This window comes from Antechinus flavipes, chromosome 5 (assembly GCF_016432865.1).
Source record: "Antechinus flavipes isolate AdamAnt ecotype Samford, QLD, Australia chromosome 5, AdamAnt_v2, whole genome shotgun sequence".
NCBI classification, from domain to species: domain Eukaryota; kingdom Metazoa; phylum Chordata; class Mammalia; order Dasyuromorphia; family Dasyuridae; genus Antechinus; species Antechinus flavipes.
Genome location: NC_067402.1, coordinates 121,305,500 through 121,329,820, shown reverse-complemented (window position 1 = coordinate 121,329,820; position 24,321 = coordinate 121,305,500). Strand labels below are relative to the sequence as shown.

General features: G+C 35.4%; 1 protein-coding gene across 4 annotated transcripts in view; it reads left to right on the top strand.

Moving 5' to 3' along the window:
* The window catches only part of ASB15 (ankyrin repeat and SOCS box containing 15), a 34,698-nt gene extending 18,171 nt beyond the window's left edge, over window positions 1-16,527 (top strand). For 3 of the 4 annotated variants that reach the window (XM_052001210.1, XM_052001212.1, XM_052001209.1), the window contains 5 exons: window positions 2,017-2,262; window positions 2,801-2,972; window positions 4,710-5,280; window positions 5,877-6,030; window positions 13,054-16,527. In XM_052001210.1, coding sequence (XP_051857170.1) covers window positions 2,017-2,262; window positions 2,801-2,972; window positions 4,710-5,280; window positions 5,877-6,030; window positions 13,054-13,226 — 1,316 coding nt within the window. In that variant the 3' untranslated portion in view covers window positions 13,227-16,527. The other variant, XM_052001213.1, reaches the window with a different exon arrangement.
* Window positions 16,528-24,321: the final 7,794 nt, after the last annotated feature.

Sequence of the window (24,321 nt, the reverse complement as noted above, 5' to 3'; positions counted from 1 at the left end):
ATAACATATTTATATGGAACTAAATCTCCATTTCAAATCATTTGCTTTTTAAAAAATATATTAAAATTATATATATATATATATTTATGTTTGTACATGCAATATATATATATATATATATATATATATATTGCATGTACAAACATAAACACATACACAGCCACAGTTAGGCACTGGGAAGCAAGGAAGAAAAATGGCACAGTCCTTGCCCTAATGAAGGTTTTAATTGAATGGGAAGAGATAAAATGCCTTCTTAAATAGGTTAAGGGTAAAGAAGAGATCCTGAAAAAGTATCATAAGAAAACCTAAGTAAGAGAAATCATTTTAAGTTGAAAGGATCAGGGGAAATTTCAGAAGGGAGTGTTGTAGTTTCTTTGAAGAAAGAAGATTTCAACTGGTATAGATAAGGAAGGGGACAAAGTGTTCTAGACACTGGATATGATCTATGTAAAAAGTACAAAGGCAGAAAGGTCAGGACAAGATTGGATAACACAACTAGTGGTATAGTTTGATTGGAATGTAGAATGAATGAAGTATAAAATTTGGATGGAAAGATAGTTGCAAAAGGTCTTAAATGCTAAGCAGAGGAGTTAATAATTTATAGTAAAGACAATAGTCAATCAGTAAACATATATTAAATGCCTACTACTTGGCAAGGATTGTGCTAAGGGCTAAGGCTCTGAGAAAGACAAAAGACAGCCTCTACTCTCATGGAACTTGCAATCTAATGGGGGAGATAATATGCAAACAAGTATGTACAAACAAGTTGTAGAGGTTTTCTGAGCAGAGAAAATGAGGTGCTGAAGGATGGATTAGAAGGACTAGAGATTGGAAGCAGTAAGACAACAAACGTAATGTTCATTCCCTGGAAAGAAAACATCATTTTAAGCCTCAGAAAGTCACAGAAGTCACACACTAGGATTAAGGACCTGGAAACCCTGAAGCTATCATGAGATGTGTTTATATGTTCAAACATAAGCCAGTCCCAACCTTTACTCCATAGCACTCAAATGATGCACTGAGTATTCTTTGCAGAACTCTTGAGATCAGTTTCAAATCACAAACTGCTAATACTTGTGTTATATAACCTGCAGGTCATTTCTCCCTCTTGGGATATAATTTGTCAGAAATGCTAACAAAGAGCATTCTTCTTAGCTAATATAGGTGTATTACAGATATATTCTGAAGTAAGTTCCATAAGAGGAGATCCCTAAGTGTTTGAGCAAAGGAAGCAGCTTTGAGATAAACAGATTTTCTCTTAAAAGAAGAGAGAGGTGGCACAATGGATAGAGTGCTGGGCCTTGGGTCAGGAAGACTCATCTTTCTGAGTTAAAATCTAGCCTCAGACACTTCCAAGCTGGGTAATCTTGTTTAAGTCACTTACCCCAGTTTCCTCATCTATAAAATCAGCTTACTTAAGAAGGAAATGGCAAACCACTACAATATCTTTGCCAAGAAAATCTCAGATGTGGTCACGAGTTGGACATGACTAAAAACAACTGAACAACAAATTTTCTCCCAAGGTATCTCCAATGTATCAGTAATCATTGGGATTTTTAAAGTTCTAGCATGTTTATCAAAGCCTAAAATTATAATCTCACTCGATATGGAGTGATTTTATTCAGAATATATTTTGTTTTGCAAAACAAAGCCATAAAATCTTAGCACATCATTAAATGAGGTAAGGAATATGTTCATGTAGAAATCTTGAAGTTTCCTTTATACGTCTAAAGTTATTGGGCTGCATTGACATGATATGAAAAATCATCTTAATCATCTTTGAAGTAAAAGCTTAATAGCTTTTGGGTAGTTGTTTGGGTAGTTGATCACAGAATGTGTAAGGAAAATTAGAGGCCATAGAGTTCATTTCATATTTGACAAATAATCCCTTTTAAACATCCCTAACAAGTGATCATCCAATCTTTTCTTTTGATTGTAACTTTTAGTATATAAAATAAAAATAAAAAAAATTAGTGACTGGTTAAATTTTATCTGAACTCTTTTTATGTTTTTAAGCTATAAAAAAGGGTTCCTATGAGATGGTGTCTCTTCTCATTAAACATAACACTATACTTGACCTGCCATGTATCAAAAGATGGTCAGCAATGCACGAGGCAGCCAAACAGGGCCGCAAGGATATTATTGCTCTGCTTCTAAAGAATGGAGGAAATGTGCACCTGCGGGACGGATTTGGAATTACACCTTTGGGTGTTGCTGCTGAGTATGGTCATTGTGACGTGTTAGAACATCTCATCCATAAAGGTACATGGAAAGAAACTGGAGCAGTAAAAGCTATCTATTATTGGTACATAACAATGCCTTCTAAATAAATAGTCTGAAGTTACTAGATAAATGAATGAAAGAATGATTGAGATTTTCCTTTTATTATGAGACATTGTGGACACTTTCTGGTGAATGCATGGGAGGAATGGATGAGTCATAATGTCCAGACAGAGAAAAGTCTCAGTCCACATCAACTGAAAGAAAATCCACATTGAAAAGATTGATACTTCTGGCATAATGTGGTATATTTCGACACAATTCCGAAAAGGGGGTAGTAGGACTGACAAACTGATTTCTAAGGTTATTCTTGACACCATAATTGTATCAGTTCTTTAAAAATGTTACACCACTATGCTTTAGTGTTTATAAGATCTATCCTGATTTTGTTGTTGTTGCTGTTCCTCTTTCTTTTAAGATTAACATCTACTAGATAAGGAAAAATGAAAACAGGCAATTTTTAAGGGGAGAATTTCACCAACTGTATATGGATATCCTTATGATAAATGTCTCATCCTAGGTGGTGATGTTTTTGCTTTGGCGGATGATGGGGCATCTATTCTGTTTGAGGCAGCAGGAGGAGGTAATCCTGACTGCATTTCTCTTTTGTTGGAATATGGAGGAAGTGGAAATGTGCCTAACAGATCAGGACACCTTCCTATTCATCGAGCTGCCTATGAAGGACATTACCTGTAAGTAGGGCCCAGAGGACATGTTCAGAAGTCAGCTTGGTTCTTTCCTCAAGACTCTTAATTATTCCATAATTAGTGAAAAGCTAAAAGTACCTTTTCTGAAATTTTTGCCTGTAGGCTCAAAGTTTAAAGATGACTTCACTACAAAGGATCATCATAGATCTAGAAAAAGTTTGGACCCATGTCTTCTAACTCCATTATACAAAGCTTCACCACAATGCCTTGTATTAATTTTTCAAAGTGATATTTTAATAGCATATTGGTCAATCTACACTAGAACTAATAGGTAATAGATAAGGATAGGTTAAAATGTTCCATTATTTATAGACTTAATTATACATACATATGTATAGAGGGATTCCGTTATTTAATGTGTCATTAACCTCTATAGGAAGCAATAAAAAACTAGTATTTGCAATAGTAACTAATATTTGTAATAGTATTTGCAATATGTGATGATTATTGAATATTTCTCAGACTCAGAATCCAAGTTAGTAAAGTCACTTGGCTAAAGATTGCTCAACAGTCACATTATACTGTAGAACTTCAAAGAAATGTGATTTCATCAGCATGGGAACTGTCTTTATTAAAACATTGTAAATCCTCCATGCCTTAACAGATAGTTTTTCTAAGTTACAATGGCTAAAAAACTGATCATCCTATGATCAGCTATATTACAACTTTTCCAAAGTTAGCTAAACCAATCAGAGGTCAGATCATTGAGCCTCATACTTGAAACCTTTCTATCTTGGTAAAATCTGACAGAGTTTATGCTCTGCTGACAAAGGCTTCAAAACCCCAGGGACATGTCCATACCATGTTGAAATTTGAGGGTTAAATTCACAGTGCTACATGAATGAGATTGAATGAGACACTGTTTGCTTTTACTTGGATTTAATCCCAGTGTCCATAAATTCACACATGATAGCTTTGAATTTGATGCCATAAGAAATCAAATTATCTCTAATTATGTCATTCATACATGATCTAGTTGAGCAGTCAAGTGTGAAAAGTTCACAACCATTTATCACCTGCTCTAGAAACAGTGTGATTAGGGATCTTGTTTAGTTTGATTGACAATCCAATAAAATAGTAGTCTTCTCTTTCTGGTCAAAGCACATAAACACATATAGGAAATGCATATCCATTATATTATTTTACAGAGGTTTCTCATCTTGTTTATGTAACAAAGTAAAAATTTTAAGGGTGTTATATGGTAACTAAACCTGACTTTTTTTAAATATAATTTTAAAGAATATCTTAGTTGCCTATGTAATGCATAATATTGTTCAGCTTAGAAATTTGGACCTCTATCTTTGGAATGGGGAATTCCTTCAAGTAAAAAGTTTTTCTATTCATTCTAGGCAGCAATTTTTTCTCATTTATAAACTTAATAGTTGAGTGAGCAATAGTGAGATTAAATGATTGCTCATAGTTACATAGCTAATTTATACAAGAGGAAGGACATGAAATCAAGTCCTCAAAGGCCACTGTCTCTAAAGCCTATACTAAGCTGCTTCTCTTAAATAAAATTTATTCAGAGAAACTCTGAAGAGCCTCTAAGGAAACTAGAATCAAAAACAAAAATAAAGCATGAAAATTAGGGAGTTATTAGGAATACTATGTATATAGGGTTAAAAATTTTATATCAAAATATGTTTAGAAGGAAAAATAAAATTTTATGAAGTTTTTTTTTTTTTCATCTATATAGCATGGACATCTGACACTCTTTTCCAGGGCTCTGAAATATCTTATCCCAGTAACATCCAAAAATGCAATACAGAAAAGTGGGTTAACCCCCATTCATTCAGCAGCTGAAGGCCAAAATGTGCAGTGTTTGGAATTACTCATTGAAAATGATTTTGATGTCAATACTCCCCTGGCTGATCACATTTCTGAGAACTACGATGATGGACGGAAGACTGCACTGTATTTTGCTGTTTCCAATAATGATATTCTCTGTACAGAGGTTCTATTGGCTGCAGGTGCAGATCCAAACCAAGATCCCCTGAACTGTCTGCTTGTGGCAGTGAGAGCTGGCAATCATGAAATTGTCAGATTGCTTCTCTCCCATGGAGCAAATGTCAATTGTTACTTCATGCATGTGAATGACACTAGGTTCCCCAGCGCCATTCAATATGCTTTGAATGATGAGGTAATGCTTAGACTGTTGCTAAATAATGGCTTTCAAGTGGAGATGTGCTTTGATTGCATGCATGGGGATATCTTTGGAAATTCCTTTGTGTGGTCTGAGATTGAAGAAGATGTTCTACCAGGATGGACTTCTTGCATAATAAAAGATAATCCGGTAAGTTAGTTTCCTTTTTTTTTTTTTTAATTTTAAATTTTGTTATAATCTTCCATTACTAACTTTGCAATGTTTATGTGGAAAGCTTACATGTGCACAAGCACACCAAAAAAAATAGTAGCTTTAATGGTGTTTTCATTACTTCAATATTCCTAACAAATGCCTATAATAATAAATAAAATAGATTATATAACTTTCAATTTGCCTTTTGAATTAGAGTTGGGTCAAAATGAGTACAGAAGAATTGGAAAATATCTAAGAACATATATGGTTCAGGTTATTGGATTGAAGACTGATGAAAGGTAGAAGCAGTTATTACTGAACATAATTACAAATCTATTCATATTTCTCTGGGCTGATAGTTTCAGAAAAATAAGAAGCTATTTTCCAATTATTTTGATTTTGTCATAAGGAAGAACCTGCATCTATACTCAAAGATAAAAGAACCCATGTTTTGAAGGGACTCTTGTTTTCTGCAAAGGGGGGGAGTAGTATTTTTGGATACCTTCATTATAAATAAGCTGCAATGATATATAGATATATTCATGTATAGTATTTTTAAAATATTAATCTGTATATTTTTAAAATTCTTTCAGTTCTGTGAGTTTATTACAGTTCCTTGGATGAAGCATTTGGTGGGTCGTGTTATGCGTATTTTAATAGATTATATGGATTATGTACCTTTATGTGATAAACTGAAATCTACACTAGAAGTACAGAAAGAATGGCCAGAAATTCGTCAAATATTAGGTAAAAACAAAAGTTTGTTATTAAATAAAAATTTCATGTGTTTTCAATTCAACCTGGAATAGTATCACAGCTTTCTTTGATAGCTCATCTTTTTAAGCTTTGCATTTTTATCTCTTAAATCATGTTCCTGTGTTCTTTTACTGGTTTTAACATTTCTCTTGATGTAAGGGGTTTCTCTGATATTTTTCCAACTGTCTAATATAGTTATATAATTGAGAAGTTCCCTATAAGACTGAAATTAAAAAATTGGTTTCTTTAAAACTATGTCCCTGAGACTCAAATCTTGGCTTCTAGTCCTGGCTCTGTCAATAGCAAATATTGTGACTTCAGGCAAGTAATTTGACCTCTCTTGACTTTGGTTTCCTCATCTAAAAGATGAAATAAATTTAGACTATGTGATCTCTAAAGTTGCTTCCAGCTCTAAAGCCTATGGGTCATTGATATTTACAATAAAACTATCTGTCCTCTGTCACTGCTATTCCTTATCTTTGAAAAATAAAAAAAAAATAGTTTTTATAACAGTAGTAAACGTTCTAAGACTGTAAGGCAGCATTGTGATAGTAAAGTATATTGAAAACATGCCCACAAGTTATAATTTTAGTTCTAGAAGAGCAAAGAGATGAGTAAAAGAAAAAGTTCCCCAGTGTGAGACTATTTACAGTTACCTATAATTTGACCTGGAAAACATCACTAAGAAACTTGCTTATACATTAATTAAATGGAATTTAAGAAAACAGCTTTAGATTTTTGAAACTTGATATTTTTTAAATGGACAATGGAAAGATTCAAGATGCAGGGAAGTAGATTGCATCACATTGCCAGTACTGGCCTATATACAAGAAGTAGTAGGAAAAAATATTAAGGACATGGATGACTAAAAAAAGAAGCATCCATGTAGTAAGAATCAAGATTAATATATTGGCATCTCACATGTTGCATTGGTATTCACAAAATAACAAAAGAACCAGATGGTAGTCATAAGCTTACTGAGCAGACTTCTCTTTGGAGTATTATGGAAAGAGGTGAACAAGAATCACATCAGATGAGAAGCCATGGCTCAGTCACAATCTGCTCTAGTCTCTTGAAATATTAAATTTTTTTTTAATTTGAGACTTTGTAGGTCAATAATACATATTCTTTGTTATTATAAGTTAAAATATATATGTATGTAGTAATATAAGATGAATAAAATAAATATTTTATATGTAAAAAAATAATGATACTTATTCCTTGGATTTTATAACAGGAATAAATTGTTCTTAGAGAAGAAATAACTTATATGCATCACACAGCTACTCCACTTATTGAGCTAAAGTAATAAAATATAATCCCATTCCTGAAAGGCCATGCCCTAATCATTTAGGAACCTGAAAATGAAAATCAGAATCTTGAGCTAAATCCAAACTGGCATCTAAACTGGTAGCAAAAATATGGGTGTTATTAAGATTTTTATTGTAGTTGCAGAAGTCCATTACACTAATTAAAATTGAATTTGCAAATCTATGGATTGTAGTAGCAATGAATTTAAGGGAGTGGAGAGAGTATATGTTTCTGACCAGCTGGAAAAGATCATAAACTAACAAGAAAGACCTTTAAATTTTGAAGCACAGAACTTTCCCATATGTAAGAGTGAGGGTAGATTAAGTCAATTTATGCTTTACCCCACTCTACTTAGAATGATAAAATGCTATGCTCTGGTGTCTTAACCAGGTAAAAATACCTGTTTTGAATCAGTTAATCATAAACTGCAGGCTAAGCATAGAAAAAGCTTAATTGATTTAGATGTCCTTAAAAGGCATTGGATTAACTGGAATGACATTTACCAAAAGTATATTCAAACTGGTTGAGGAAACTTGGTTATTTTTTTTTTTCCTCCATGGATTAACTATAAAATAGCAAAATACTTCAGAATCTAGAAATTCAAGCGTCTAAAAGTTTAAGGTGGAAGTCTTTTAATCAAGTCTCTGAGTAGGAATCACTTGGAAGGAAGGAAAAAAGTCCTGGCCACTACCTCACTTTCCCCTGGGACAGAGCATTTATTAAGCATTTACTCTGCACCAGGCACTGGGATAAGCACTGGGAAAACAGGTCTGAGTGAAAGGAAATTCAGTTCTTGACCACAAGAAGCTGACATTCTAATGGGGGGAGACAACATATAACAAGAAGCTGAAAAGAAGGGTGGAAGTGGAGGAATATGCCCTTGTGGAGGCGTGATAGAAAAAATCAGAGAATCAGGAGCCCAAACAGGAGAAGGAGAAGGGTGGGAACACAATTGGCTTGGGTACTTTGAATGAAAACTTTGGGAATAACTGATCAGTCAGTGGAATGGGCTGCAGGCTCTAACATCCTCCAGGGAAAAAGGGCTGCTAGGGTATGGGGGAGAAAATCCAGAGTCACAAGTAGAACCCAGAGATAAATTAAAATCACCAGCATCCTAAGAGTATCTCCAGAACTACTGAGGATGGGAGCAAAGGGGAAGAGCAGCTTCAAGTCTCCACAAAGAGACCAGCAGACAAATCACAGCTTACCTAAGGGAAATATCTTGAGAATTCTTGCAAAAGTACTTCCAGAAGCTGTGTCACGTCCTCCGCTAAATATGCTCTTAGTTTGAGCCCTCTTTCCTCTAGATTCTGTATTTACATGTGGGAGAGTGTGTTGTGAACTTTGGAGAGATTATTTTGTACCATCTATACAAGGTAATAAATATCCATTTCTAAAGTTACTTAAGTCTACCTGCCTAATTGTTATCTACAGGGAACAGTGGGGACTAATGATTTATGTAGCAGGGCTTAGCCACAAACTATAGACTAAGGACCAAATCTGGCCCATATATGACCCATGAGCTAAGGAGATTTTTTTGAATTTTTTTTTTAATGTAAAAATCATCCTTAGCTTATAAGTTGTACAAAAATAGGTAGGGAACTATATTTGGCCGCACAGCAGTAGTTTGACAATTCCTGTTCTCTAGAATGAAAAGTCTCTGAGGCAACAAGTGGCGGTCCTCAACCTATTAGTGTGGACAAGTGCTGAGAATGAAGTTCCTGAATATTTTATTACACAAACGTGATCTCATTTGATCCTTAGAATATCTTGTGAGGTGGAAACATCATCAGATGATGAAAGTTTTAGGAGGGGTAAGAGATTTAGCCAACGATACATAGCTAGTAAGTTGAAAAATTGAGACTATAGCTGAGATCTCTTGCCTTCTAGTCATATTCTTTCCATGTATAGTTCTGTGAATTTGAATTCTTGGTCAACTCAGTTCACAATCAACTGATTCCCTCTTTTGAGCTGAGAAGAAAGAATTAGAGGAGTTTTTATGATAATTAAAAGCAGAGTTTCAAGAATTTAAAGGGTAAATATTGTGATATTACTCTTATATTTTAATTAAATGATGTGTATGCATTCATATAATTTTCAATGTCAATGTGTCAGATCAAAAGGCAGTGACTTCAAAATAAGATTACAGAATCTGAGAATTTGAGTTAGAAGGGAACTTTAGCAACCATCCACTTTAACTATAGCCAAAAAGAATACTCACTATAATATATCTGACAAGTATTTGTTCTCTTGTGCTTGAAGATCTCCAAGAATGGAGAACCTACTACTTCTTGAGTTGTTAAGATGTTTAATATTTACTATCAGTAGCAAAACAACACTTTTGAGAAGAGACAGGGTGAAAGAAGAGAGAGTAGAATAAGTGGTGGGAAATACTGTTAACAATAGTAATTGTAAAAAAAGAGTTTTTAAGCAAGTTTCTCTGATAAGGCTTTAACTTCTCAAATATGTAGGAAATGAGTCAAATTTACAAAAAATACGATTCATGCTCCATTGATAAATGGTGCCCAAAGGGCCTCAAAATCATGTACGTCCCTTAACCTAACAATATTATTAAAATTTTTTTTGATCTCAAAAGAGATTTTAAAAAAGGAAAAAAAGAACTATATGTACAAAAATATTTGTAGCAGCTCTCTTCTCAGGGCAAAAAGTTGGAAACTGAGGGTGTAAAAGGCTGAAACTCCAAAAAAGTGTGCTTGAATCAGACAACCAAGCACTTAAGGCTAATGACTCTATTAGCATATGTTTGGAAAAATGGCCCTTCTCACTGTTTGATGCTGGCTCAATGTTTGGTGTATACAGATAATTGTAGGCAAGGATTAAAGGGTGGGGTGACAGAGGCCAGAGACTCACTTTGGGGCAGAACAAGGAAGAGAAAGGTGGAGATTCTGGACTCTAGAATTGAAAAGAGATCTTTGGCTAAATTCCTGGCAGTTTGCCTGCTTCTCCCCCTAAAGACCAAGGACTTTTACTTATCCTGACTCTGGCTGATCCTGAGGCCTTCAGGGAGCTAGCCTGGACTTTACATGAGGGGATATCCATCAGTTGGGGAATGACTGAATAAATTGTGGTATGTAATTACAATGTAATGTAAAATGGGAAATGATGAGCAGGATGCTCTCAGAAAAACCTGGAAAGTCTTCCTTGAATTCAAGAAAGTGAAATGTACTGTGTATAAAGTAATAGCAATGTTCTGGGATGATCAGCTGTAAATTCCTTTGCTATTCTCATCAATACAATGTTCCATGACTATTTTGAAGGATTTATGATGAAAAATTGTGTCTGAATACAGATTAAAGTACTCTCCCTCTCCCTCTCCTCCTCTTCCTTCTTCTCCTCCTCCCCTGCTCCCTTTCCCTTTCTCTCTCTCTCTCTCTCTCTCTCTCTCTCTCTCTGCTTCTCTGTCTCTCTCTCTCTCTCTCTCTCTCTCTCTCCCTCTCTCTTCCTCTTACCCCCGTCTCTCTCCTTCCCTCTCTGTCTCTCTCTTTCTCTCACCTGTCTGTCTCTCTCTATCTCTCTCTTCCCTCTATCCCCAGTCTCTCTCCCTCCCTCTCTGTCTCTCTCTCTCTTTCTCTGTCTTTGTCTCTGTCTCTCTACTAGAACTCAGTTACCTTTTGGAACTCAACTTACCTTTTAATCTGGAACTCAGTTTAAAAAAAATGTAAAAAAAAAAAAAAAAGAAGAAGTATAATGTTAACAAGTTTTCCCTAACATTGATCATTTTTATATTCTTAGTTCTTTAACACCTCTACAAAAATTCTATTCTGCTGCCTATAACAACATGAAATAAATCTTTGGTTCTTAGAGGTTATGTCAATGGAACCTGAGTTTTGGTAGAAACTATGAGATGATAAATCTTCATGTACAGGTCAAACAATAGGTAAAATGACTATGTTTGTTGTCTAGGGACCAAACCAGCTCATGTCAGAAACTGAATCTCATCAGTTGGCTACCAGATTTTAAGATTTTTTTTTTCTTTTTTGGGCCACACCAAGCATCTACTGTTACATAAAAGGATTGAATTCCATTGTTTAAGAGAGTTTTTAAGCTAATGGAATCATGGATTCTTAGAGGATTTAAATACTTCTTCAACACCTCCACAAAATATCTGGTCTAGTATGACTTAGAGATTACACTAGATTCTTGAAGTCTGTGCCATTGGAGCATAAGCAAGCCCTGGCAGGCTGAGGAAAACCGGAGCATTTCCTAGTTACAGGTCTAGTCTCAGATTGTAAAATTTGATGACTAAGGACCAATTTAGTTGATAAGTTCAGAGAGAAGTTTATCCTCAGAAGATTAACAATCAGTGTATGACTTTTTTCAGCTCCTGGAAACCATTTGCTGAAATACTAGGGCATCACCTTTGCCTCAGTGAAGGCATGCCTTTGTATGGTCAAAATCTCAAATTGAATATTGAAGTATATTACTTCAACTTGTGAAGACTGATCAACTACAATTAATGTACCTGGCCACTGGATGTCAGTGCTGTTCTACTTAAATGTAACAAAATGGATTCATTAGGGTGTAAAGTAAAATTACAATAAGCTAAAAGTAGAAATATTCAGCATGTTTATCAACACCCTGTACTCAAACCTTTGGGAAACAATGTTTCAATAAAATCCATGTTTAACTGTTAGAACATTTACAAAGGAGATTAGTTAAAGCACTTTTGAGGAAAGATCACCAGTTGCCCAGAATGACATGCTAATATGATTATACTTATTGTCATAAATATATTTTAGAGACTATGGGTCTGGGAAATAGATGTCATAGGGAACTCTTAGAAAGGAAACTCTTACCCAAACACATCTAATAATAACGATAGCTACCATTTATAAAATACTTACTTTGTACCAGGCATTCTGCTAAGCACTTTACAATTATGATTTCATCTAATCCTCATAACAACCCTGGAAAGTAAGTGCCATTATTATCCCTGATTTGCAGATCAGGAAACTTAGGCAAACAGAAGTTAAGTGATTTGTCCAGCTAGTAAGCATTAGAAGTCATATACTCCTGACTTCAGGACTGGTGCTCTATCCACTGTACCACCTGCCTACCTCTGCTTCTGTTCCACAACTTAAAGGCTTAGAGAGGTCTCTGAGTAGTAAAATGCCTGGCCCAGAGCCATACAATCACTTTGGGTCAGAAATGGATCTTGAGCCCAGATATTCCTGATTCTGACTCCAGACCTCTATTCACTAGCTGTGCTGCCTTTATAAAAAACCAGAAAGTCTAAATAGTAAAATATGTTGCCATCTGGTACTTAACCAAAGTGAATATTAAATTTTTAGAAAAAAATTGAAATTTCTACTCAAGTATGAGATTGACAGAGGCATAAATTTGAGACTGATCCTATATTTGAAATGTCGTATAGATGTAACAGCTTCAAAGGTATGTGATCAATTTGAGGCAGAAGTTATTTGGATGCTCAGGAAATGAGTAGCACAAATAGCACAGGAAGAAATATAAATATCATTCTGTAATAGGTCCTAAAAATGAGTAGAGAACCAATTAACATTCTGAACATATTTTTCCATTAGCAATCTGTCATAATCCTTTATTTGAAATAAACAAGAATTGTGATTTTCATAATGTTCGTTCCCAAAACTTATATCCATATTACTTTGCAACAGAAAGTCTCATATGGTCTGTTTAATAATACCTTTTTTTCTTTTTTTTTAGAAAACCCCTGTTCATTAAAGCATTTGTGTCGATTACGAATTCGAAGACTTATGGGACTAAAGAGACTATGCAAGGCAGAAATTGTAAAGAACCTTCCTCTACCAACTATCTTGAGAGAATATATCTTGTTTAAAGAATATGATCTATATGGACAAGAATTGGGGTTATCATGATACCTTAAGAGTTTTTAAAAATCATTCCTTCTCAATATATTGTAAGAATTATTCAGTAGACTTAAGCATATTTAAAATCCTTTAAATTCTGTTAAACATTTTTTTTTTTCCTTTTAGGAGAATGTCTTGTGTAGCTTAAAATGCCATTTTTACTTAGACTTTTAAAATTTCCTTATATCTCTTAATTTGACATCTCCCAAGGATCTGACAGTAAGAGACAATGATCGTGGAGACATGATTGCTCTTAATTCAGTTAGCTGACTAGGTATGGTCAATGAATTACATTCATTCCTTTGTTTTCTTTACCAAGGGTTTGTTGCTTTGTCTCAGTAGTATTAATTGTAATATGTTCTTTGATAACTTCATTTTTTTAATCAGACATTTGTCCCAAGTCATAATTTCCCTTTGATTTGTGTATTCCCCAAATGGTAGAACTGCTATTTTTGGATGAACAAAGAAAATTAGTTAAGAAACTAAGATTTTTAAACTCCCCCATTTTCTTCTAATATAAACTATATGTGCTTGACTTGAACTGTTACAAATCATGTATTTTATTTTATGACTTGTCTTGACAAAAAAGTCTTGACAAATGCTGCACTGATTTCTCTTAATGCAATTCTAAGAGAAAAAACAATCATAAAGATGTTAGCCTGAGTCATGGCATTTCAAAGTATGGAACTAGCTCTAATGGAACTCTGGCATTTTCTTGTTTTTTCCTTTAATTGATTTCTGGGTCAATTAACTAAATGAAATATCAGATCCAAAACATTTGAACTAACTCAACATATTGTAGGCAGACACTAAAGAAATGATCTTGACATTCATGGAGGGGAAAAAAAAAAACCCTCCAATACTGAAGGAATCACTAACATCCAGAAGAGATTTGATCTTCTTCCTGTGAATTTTATTATTTCTTTGTTTTCCAGAGAGCTCAGTAAGAAAGGGGAGGCAGTGTTTCTCATATATTAACTGGGAGACAGGAACAACTGCACTCACTAATGAGACTTAAAAGAAGTTAATACAATCCTGGTTCTGTAGCCTCCTTATGACAAACTTCTGGGTGCTGCCTTTCATAAAGCCGAGCTCTCCCATGCTGTTTTGTTCACTATAAGATCTGCTTAGCATTATACAGAAGGTCTATATATCATTGAACATAAGATAAATTCTGATTTTCAGTGTGCTCTCATGAAATGATATTACCTTATCTGGTTTAAAGTAAATCCAGCCAGCTCTTGAAGTAATAAAGAGCCAAATGTGATATTTTCAGGTTTTAGAATTAATAAAAATGTTAAAATTACATAAACATATTGTAATATTTTCCAACAGATATTAGGAAAAAATCTATTGCTAAATTATAGCAGTACATGTTGCATCATTTAGAATAATGGGGATGATGTAAAGAACCAGAAAGAATGGAATCTTTCATGAAGAGAAGTAATGTTTGTAACTGTGCCTTTGCAATTTAGGGATAGTTAAATGTGAAAATATAAAGCCACCATTTCCTCTCCAGAGGACACTTGCTATGGCCTTGGACACAAAGATCACGTTTGTGTTTTATCTTTGCCATTGACTTTTTTCACCAGCATAGACTTGGAGTCAGGAAGCCCTGGTATGCAAATCTTGTTTTAGCTCCTAATAAGTTTGGTGACTGGGGATTTAGCTGCTCTGGGCTTCAGTGTCTTTGTCTTGAAAGCAAAAGGGTTAGACTCAGTGACCATAAGGTTAATTCTAGTTCTAAACCTAAGAATTAAAATGGTTACAACCAACAAACCAATGTCACAGCCTCCTTGGGACACAGTGTTATAACTAATACATTCTGTTTGAATACTCCAAGACAAACCTGTGCACCAAGTCAACTTCCCTCAGTTATATCCAACCAACATTATTAAGTCCTGACTCTTTGTAAGGTACCATGCTAATTGCTGGATTTCCAAAGGCAAAAATGAAACAATCCCTCCCCTCAAGGAATTTGCAGTCTCCCAGAGGAACACTGTTGATACAAATCTTATAAGTTATTTTCTGGAGAGAAAGAACAAGGCAGGGGATTCACTCCAGTAATCACTGGTCCTCTTGGCACCCCACGGCCCAATACTCTGATGTTCTCTGATTGCTAGAATAAAGGGAGTGAGTGGGCCTTCTCTGTAGTGGCTCTGTGCTGGCCCATAGGGCAGTGTGAGCACCCAGTGGTCAGCTTGCCAGTCTTGGAGCCAGGAAGACTCGCTTTCCTGAGTTCTCGACACTAGTTAAGTGACCCTGGACAAGTCACTTAATCCCACCTGCCTTAGTTTCCTGATCTGTAAAATGAGCAAGAAATGGTCAATCATTCAGGCGTCTGCACCAAAAACAGGTGAACAACAGCACCTGAATTCTAAGTTGTATTGGACTTGAGTCTTGTAGTTTTTTGTTTGTTTGCATTGCTGTAGACAGCGTATGTGTTGATTGTCTTGGCTTTCTCTACTCTTAATTCCCTGTGGAGCTTCCAAAGCCAGAGACACATAGGATCATAGAGACGTAAATGAGACTTCTACCTGTGCATCCAGCCCTGCATGACTGAAGAACTTCTGTGATACCAGCCAGTGTGTGGATATAGTTAGGCTTTATAATACTATTAAAAATGGTGCCAGAATTATTAACAGATTCTCACGGTTAGCCAAAACTACTTCTGAGGTGGTTGGTAGAAAAGCAGCAGGGTGTTATCCCAAGCTTATTAAACTCCATTCCTTTGATTTGACAATTACAATCCTGATCCAACAACCCCTGGCCATAAAAGAAGAATTAAACTAGGTGATGGAGAGGCTAGGTCAGAGAAATAAACTTGTATTTGCTCTTGGTGATCTTTAACTTAACTGCAGTAAATGGAGAAGAAGATTGGAAATTAATTGTTTTCTTGTGGGGTTTGAATCTAAGAACAGGGAGCTCCCAAGTTCTAATCCTGGCTTTGTCAGTGACTCTACTCAAGGCCTTTTGCTGGTCACTTGGCTTTTAGGATTCACATTCTAGTCAGCTGAAAAGTGACCAGAATCTCTTCTTGTCCTGGAAATTGGCTTTATTCTGACAATCCCAAGTTATCCTGACGTCATTTAAGATAAAACTCCTTAGAAAAGTATGCAAATTTGGTACCAATGTGGATTATTTCAGAGGTACAAGAGATACTAAATTTTTATGTACTTTGAGATGATGGATATGATATGTAACTGGAGATGATATGGAGTTCTATGCAAAATGGTAAAGAATCAATGTGAACTGAATTTACTGGATATATTTCTATCTAGACATAATAAAGTAAGTTTAAAAAATACAAGACTTGGGGTCATAACTCTGTGTTTCATTTCTGACAATCACTTATTTGCCATGTGATCGTGATAGGTCAATTTCCATTTGAAAGATAATTGAAAAGTCTTAATTTCAACAATGTCATTTTGGATAAAGTGCATTATATGCAGTAAAACATAATATAAATGTGAGTTAGTATTGTATCACAGAATCAAAGAATCACAAGAACATTATAGATTAGAACTGAAAGAGCTCTTTGATATCATCTAGTCCAATTACCTCATTTTACAAATGAAGAAAACTAAGATCCAGGAAGAAGATGCAGGAGGAATTAAGTAACAGAACTTGGGATTCAAATCTGTTTCCTCTGTTTCCAACTGTAGTTGGAGGCAGTGGTGGCAAAATAATAATAATAACAACAATCACAGGCAAAGTAGTATGGTGAATAGCAATTTTCTAAGATTACAAATTGCCAAGCAGATTCTGATATATAGTGACAGAGGAAATTTCCTTACTAGGAGTTCCAGTCATCAATGAAATTACAAGTCCAGACAAAAACAAATAATTTCAGCGATGATGGTTATAACAACAAGAACTGCAGATATTTATAAAAGAAATGTGTCGTAATACTAGGCCTGCAGTTAGGAAAATTTGGGTTTGAATCTTGTCTCACATTCTTCCTCAATAAACATCTTTTTCAACCCTCTATAAAATGGGGTTAATAATAGCATTCTGCACTACAAGGTTGTCATAAGGATCAAATGAGTTTGTAAATCAGTTTGCAAACATTAAAATTTGAAAAACATCAGATGACTAGACTTGGAAGATAACCCAGACCTGACCTCTATATCACTCCTAACAAAGATTCATCCGATCATGCTCAAAGCTCTAAGGTGAGGAAGAATCTACTACTTCCTGAATTTACTACACTTTTGGATAACTCTGATGCTCCTAAGTCTTAAGTCTAGACACCCCGGATTGATTCTATGAAGCTAAGACCCTTCCTCTGAATTCTCTCCAGCCTATTCTTCCTAACACATGGTACCCCTGTATTCCATTGTTGAGTCATTTTCAGTCATGTTCAACTCTTCATGACTATTTTGGCAGAGATACTAGAGTGGTTTGCTATTTCCTTCTGCCTTTTATTTTGTAGATGAGGAAACTGAGGCAAAATGTTAAGTGACTTGTCCAAGGTAACACAGCTAGGAAGATTCTGAGGGTAAATTTGAACTCAGAATAACATCTAGTATCCTGGATGTTATACTTCTCTTGAAGGAGCCCAAGATCACATTAGCTTTTGCATCTGCCATATCACATTCTTGATTCATAAATATTAAGCCTGCAGTCAGTATGAACTATTATTACTACAAATTGAATGACTGCCAATTTTAGTGGTTCAGGCACTTTCATTAAGGCAGTTAAGAAACAAATTGGATGGTGAGCTGGACTTAAGAGTTGGGAAGATCTGTATTCAAATCAATCTCGTACACTATATGACCAAGAGCATGTCATTTAACTGCTCTCAGCCTCAGTTTCCTCATCTACAAAATGGGGATAATAATAAGATATGTCTCCTAGGGCAGTTGTGAATATCAAATGAGATATTGTATATAAAACATATTACAAATCTTTTTTTTGCAAAATATTTTTTCTTTTATTGTTTTATCTTTCTGGTTATACATGTATATTAACTTGTTAAATACATGTTTCTTTATGAATCATGTTGAGAGAGAAAAATATGAATAAAAAGGAAAAACCATGAGAGAAAAAAAAAACAAAAAAAAGAAGTGAACATGGTATGTGTTGATTTACATTAAATCTTCATAGTTCTCTTTCTGGATATAGATGGCATTTTTTACCCAAAATTATTGGGATTGCCTTGTAACACTGAACCACTGAAAAGAACCAAGTCTTTCATAGTTGAAGATCACACACTCTTGCTGTTATTGTGTATAATGTATTCTTGGTTTTGTTTGTTTTGTTCAGCATCAATTCATGTAAATCTTTCCAGGTCTTTCTAAAATCAGCTTGTTCATCATTTTTGTAGAACAATAATATTCCATTACCTTTATATACCACAATTTGTTCAGCTATTCTCCAATTGATGGACATGTATTCATTTTCCAATTCTTTGCTACCACAAAAAGAGCTGCTACAAACATTTTTGCACATGTGGGTTCTTTTCCCTCCTTTATGATTTCCTTGGGATACAGACCCAGTAATGACACTACTGGGTCAAAGGATATGCAATTTGATAGTCTTTTGGGCATAATTTCAGATTGCTCTCTGAAACCGTTGGATTATTTCACAATTCCACCAACAATGCATCAGTGTCCCAGTGTTCCCACATCCCCTCCAACATTTATCATTACCCTTTCCTGTCATCTTAGCCAATTTGAGAAGTATAAGGTAGTACCTCAGAATTGTTTTAATTTGCATTTCTCTGATCAACAGTGATTTACATTTTGCAAAATCTTAAAGCACTATATAAAGGTTAGCTACTATTCCCATCTGAGGAGTAACAAGAGTTGCTTGGACTTTAGAGCAAATTTGTAGATTTGTATAAATTCTGAAAGTGGTTGTATTTGGCCTTGAACTCTCTGCCCCATAATGCACCCCAGATAATCAGAGGAAATTGATCCTCAAGCAATCATTGTCTTTGTTTACCATCAACTTGAACCTAGTCTTCAGCAGCTGTTGTGCCAATGGAGCCAAATATGACTCACTTGATGTCCATAATAACCAGTAAAATTGAAACTGAACTACAGTGTCTGGGGTTTACAGCCAAAATAGATGACTGCCTCATTAATATGATTTTAGGTCATAGAAAAGTCTTCCTCATCATAGTACTGGACCCAACTATTCCATACAGTCTGAAATTTTTTGAAGGGGTAACAAAGCCCTTCATTCTACAATTTAAGATGAGGTACCAAGAGAAAAGTACTAGGGACCCAGGTGCAAAGATCTTTCCTTTTCTAGACCCTTTCCTAGAGTAAATTTTAATAAGAGAAGAGGGAAGCTATGGAAGCATTAATTATCTAATATGGTAAGTCTGGGAGTCCAAGTTAAACTCCCTGTCTAGAGTGAAACTTAATCTTTCTACTTAGGAATCAATTATGAAACTGCAGAGGTTTAAAGAACCATGAAAAGGCATTTATTCCACATGCTGTCTTTTAGCAAGATATTATCTCATTTTATGGTGAACTGATTTTTGTATTCATCCAGGATGGAAGGAAAATGTTCCTTAGTGACATGTGATCCCATGTTTACAACATTGCCTGGTAGCCCAACTGAACAATGAAATCAGTTGGCACAGAGAAAAGCAGAGTCCTTCGTTCTTATGTCTGCAACACATGATTTATCCCATTGGGTCTGTTGATAACACCATTAAAAGTAGATGATGATTCATAATTTTCAAGGACAGCAAACAGCATGTTGCCTCTTTCATTCCTTTTGGCTCCTAAATCTATGCAAAAATATCTGCTTTCATTAGTCTCTTTGTGTTACTTAATATCCAACTTTTCAGTGTTTTTTTTTTTTTTTTGGTAATTTGTGATTGATTTTTGCAATTAGTTTTTCTAATATATGTGATTTACAGAGCCAAAATGAAGAGCGTTTAGGATCCAATGTCTTGACTAGTTCTGCTTTCTAGAGAGGTAAAGAAGGGTGCAAAGAAGGAGTAGAGAGTCCAGGGAGACTAGAACTGAGATTGAAAAGCTGAACATTCAGAAGCTTGTAGGGGCAAAAGAGAACAGAGGATTATGGAAGAGAGAGAACTGAAAGCTTGAGGGATAGGTCAGTTCTACTGACTTCTATTATGAAAATGGAAATGTGAACTTAGGTTTAAAAAAAGGGGGGAGACTTCCTAGCTGTATGACCTTGGGCAAGTCACCTAACCTCAATTGCCTCAGCAAAAAAAAGGGGGGGGGGAGATGGAGGGAAGGAAGGAAAAAAGGAAGGAGGGGAGAAGAAGGAGGGAAGGAAAGAAAGAAGGAAGGAAGGAGGGAGGAAAGGAAGGAAGGAAGGCAGGAAGGAAAGTAGGAAGGAAGGTAGGAAGGAAGGTAGGAAGGAAGGCAGGAAGGAAGGTAGGAAGGAAGGTAGGAAGGAAGGCAGGAAGGAAGGTAGGAAGGAAGGTAGGAAGGAAGGTAGGAAGGAAGGCAGGAAGGAAGGAAGGCAGGAAGGAAGGCAGGAAGGAAGGAAGGGAGAAATGGAGGGAAGGAGGGAGGGAGGGAAAGAAGCAGGGAAGCAGGGAAGGAAGGAAGGATGGATGGATGGATGGATGGAGGGAGGGAGAGAGGGAGGGAAGGAGGAATTAAGGGAAGAAGGGAAGGGAAGGGAAGGGAGGAAGCGAGGGAGGAAGGGAAGGAGAGAGGAAAGAACTCAACCCTAAGACATTGTAGTTATTTTTCTAGCATTCTGTCTTATCTCACAAAATGGATGGTAAAATTTTGGTTGTTTTTTTTAATTTGGGAGTGGGACTTAGGTTATGCAGCCACTTTTCCTCTGTTAATATCTTCAAACTGATCACATTAATGATCATTATTTGTTGACACTACACAACTAGAAATAGTTCTTTATGATCACCTAACTATGACACAGGAACATCAAGGCTGCTTATCTTCTGCTCTGCTAAGGAATTCACTTTTTCATCTCCGCTCTTACAGAAACATCCAAACTTATCAAATTGTCATCAATTTAATTTTTATTCACTGCTTTCCCAATGACTCATGACAGTTGTTTCCATAATTTGAAAAATACTATGACCTTGAGGACAGTGGCATCTAAGGGAGAAAAGTATACTTTTTCTAATGCTCTATCCATCTAGTCATTCTTCCAAAAACAATATTCATCCAAATTGTTGATAAGGAACACTTCAAATAACTACAACCAATAAGAGACTGTTATTGAACTAGTTCCTGAAAAGAATGAAACTTTCAGCTCTTTCAATTTAGCCAGGCAAAACTTCACTTACAAGAAATTCAGATAATATACTTTCACATATTCTATTTTTCATAAATAGAACTACATATTTTTGGCTATCAAATAAATGATATTTGTTGTGATAAGACCGAACATGCTCATCTCTCAAAGCCTCAATTTTCATATCTGTAAATTGGGAATAATAATACTTGTATAACATATATGCTTTCCAGACTCAGGCTATTACATCTGATCTTTGGGGTTCCAGTGATTCTGAGAATTTAAGATCTCTCTTAGGAAGGAATTTATGACCAAAGAAAAACTAGAGAACATTATGAAATGCAAAATGGATAATTTTGATTATATTAAATAAAAAAATTTTATAATAAAAAGGCACTCAAGATTAGAAGGGAAGCAGAAAATTGGGGAAAAATTTTTATACCCAAGGCTTCTGATAAAGGCCTCATTGCTAAAATATATAGAGAATTGACTCAAATGTATAAGAATATAAATCATTCTCCAATTAATAAGTGGTCAGAGATGAATAGCAATTTTCAAATGAAGAAATTAAAACCATTTCTAATCATATGAAAAAATGTTCTAAATCACAATTGATCAGAGCAAATTAAAACAACTCTGAGGTATCACTACACACCTGTCAGATTGGCTAAGATGACAGGAAAAGATAATGACGAATGTTGGACATGTGGGAAAACTGGGACACTGATACATTGTTGGTGAAGTTGTGAACGGATCCAGCTATTCTGGAGAGCAATTTGGAACTGTGTTCAAAAAGTTATCAAACTGAGCATACCCTTTGACCCAGCAGTGTTAGTACTTCGCTAAATCCCATAAAGATCTTAAAGGGAAAAAGATCCACATGTGCAAAAATGTTTGTGGCAGACCTCTTTGTAGTGGCAAGGAACTGGAAACTAAGTGGATGCCTATCATCCACTCCATCCCATCCATTATCCCATCCATCTCCAGTTGGGAAATGGCTGAATAAGTTAAGGGATATAAATGTTATGGAATATTATTGTTCTATAAGAAATGACCAGCAGGATGATTTCAGAGAGGTCTGGAAAGATTTACATGAACTAATAATAAGTGAAATGAGCAGAATGAGGAGATTGTTGTACACAGCAACAACAAGATTATATGATGATCAATTCTGATGGACATGGTTCTTTTCAACAGCGAGGTGATTCAGAATAGTCCCAACAGACTTGTGATGAAGAGAGCCATCTGCACATAGAGAGAAAGAAGGTTGTGGGGACTGGGTGTGGATTACAACATAGTATTTGCATCTTTTTTTTTTTTTCTCATTTTTTGATCAGATTTTTCTTGTGCAGAATGATAATTGTGGAAATGTGTTTAGAAAAATTGCACATGTTTAACATGTATTGGATTACTAGGAGAGGGACGGGAGAAGGAGGGAAGAAAAATCTGGAACATAAGCTTTTGCAGGGGTGAAGTTTGAAAACTATTGTTGCATGTGTTTTGAAAATGAAAAGCTATTATTTAAAAAAGATATCTCTTCTTTTTAATGTATCACTTCAAGTACCCACCAGCTAGTTCCCCTATAACTAACAGCCCTTTCCTATCCATTTAACTACCAAAGGTTGTTTTCTCATTAACAAAGAGATACTTACATCAAAGACACAGCAAGAACAAATAGATAAACATATTCCTTCACAATATTTCAAGGGACACACTCTCCCTTACCCTACCATTCTCTAGAAGAATAAGCTTTAACTGTAGCTCAGTTTCTACACAGCATCATGGCTTCTGGTTCATATCAAAAGGTGTTATCTCTGCTCAATGAGTCCTTGTCTCAGCTACTACTAGTAGCCTAGGGTCCCAAAGATCACTTCCAAAAATTGTCCCCTTCTTCTTAAGGAATTGATATTTTTTGTGCCTATAAAACCTGGTATGGATTCTGCCTCAGGTGCCTTTGTCTTATGGTCCAAACCCTTCAAACCTTCCAAAGTAAGAGATTCCACTCCCTTTACCCATGACAGAAAAGAAATGAAAAGGCCAAGGACTGAGGCCCATTTCTCAGGACCACATGGTCTCAGAGGGGAGGAGGCTCTGAGGGCTTCTCTGTTAGAACATGATCTTTTACTGGATGTGATGAACGAGTCATCCATTTTACCTCGAGTGACTGGGACCATGGGGAATAAAACAAGCATTTATTAAACATCTATTATGTCTCAGGCACTGTGCTCAGTGCTTAACAGATATTTCATTTGGGCCTCACGACCCTGGGAAATAGATGAAAAAACTAAGGCTGTCTGAGTTAAGCGATTTGCTCAGGAGAACACAGTATCTTAAGCTGGATTTGAATTCGGGCCTCCCTGACACCAGGCCTAGCATTCTATCTATTGTCCCATTGTGATTAATATTTACCCAATTCTTTGGTATTCTTTTTAAAAAATTGATACATTTTATTTTAACACAACAGATTTCCCTCCAAATCTCCCTCCCTGGCCTCTAGAGAATATGAATGTTCCTCAACAGTTAAATTTTATTAATAGAAAAAAGAAGTGTATTCTTTAACTCTGGCAGTATGGAAGCATTAGCATTGACTATTATAATTGACCAATTTCATTTCTTTTTCCTGTGAAATTTATATAATTTTAATCATTACCTTTATTGTTTCTTTAACTGTTTTCTTATATTTTGAAAAAAAGGAGGTTTGATAAAAACGAATAGATAGCTAGTCTTGAAACCAAGATCTGAGTTTACATGCTATAATTCATACCAGTTGTGTGACCTAAGCAACTCTCCAAGAATTCAAATAGTAAAGAAGGTGCTCTGACAAAGGAAGTTTCCTCACCTGGGAGTTACCTCTTACCAATGAAATGACAAGTTTTGTTCTAATCCCTATAACAGTTGAATA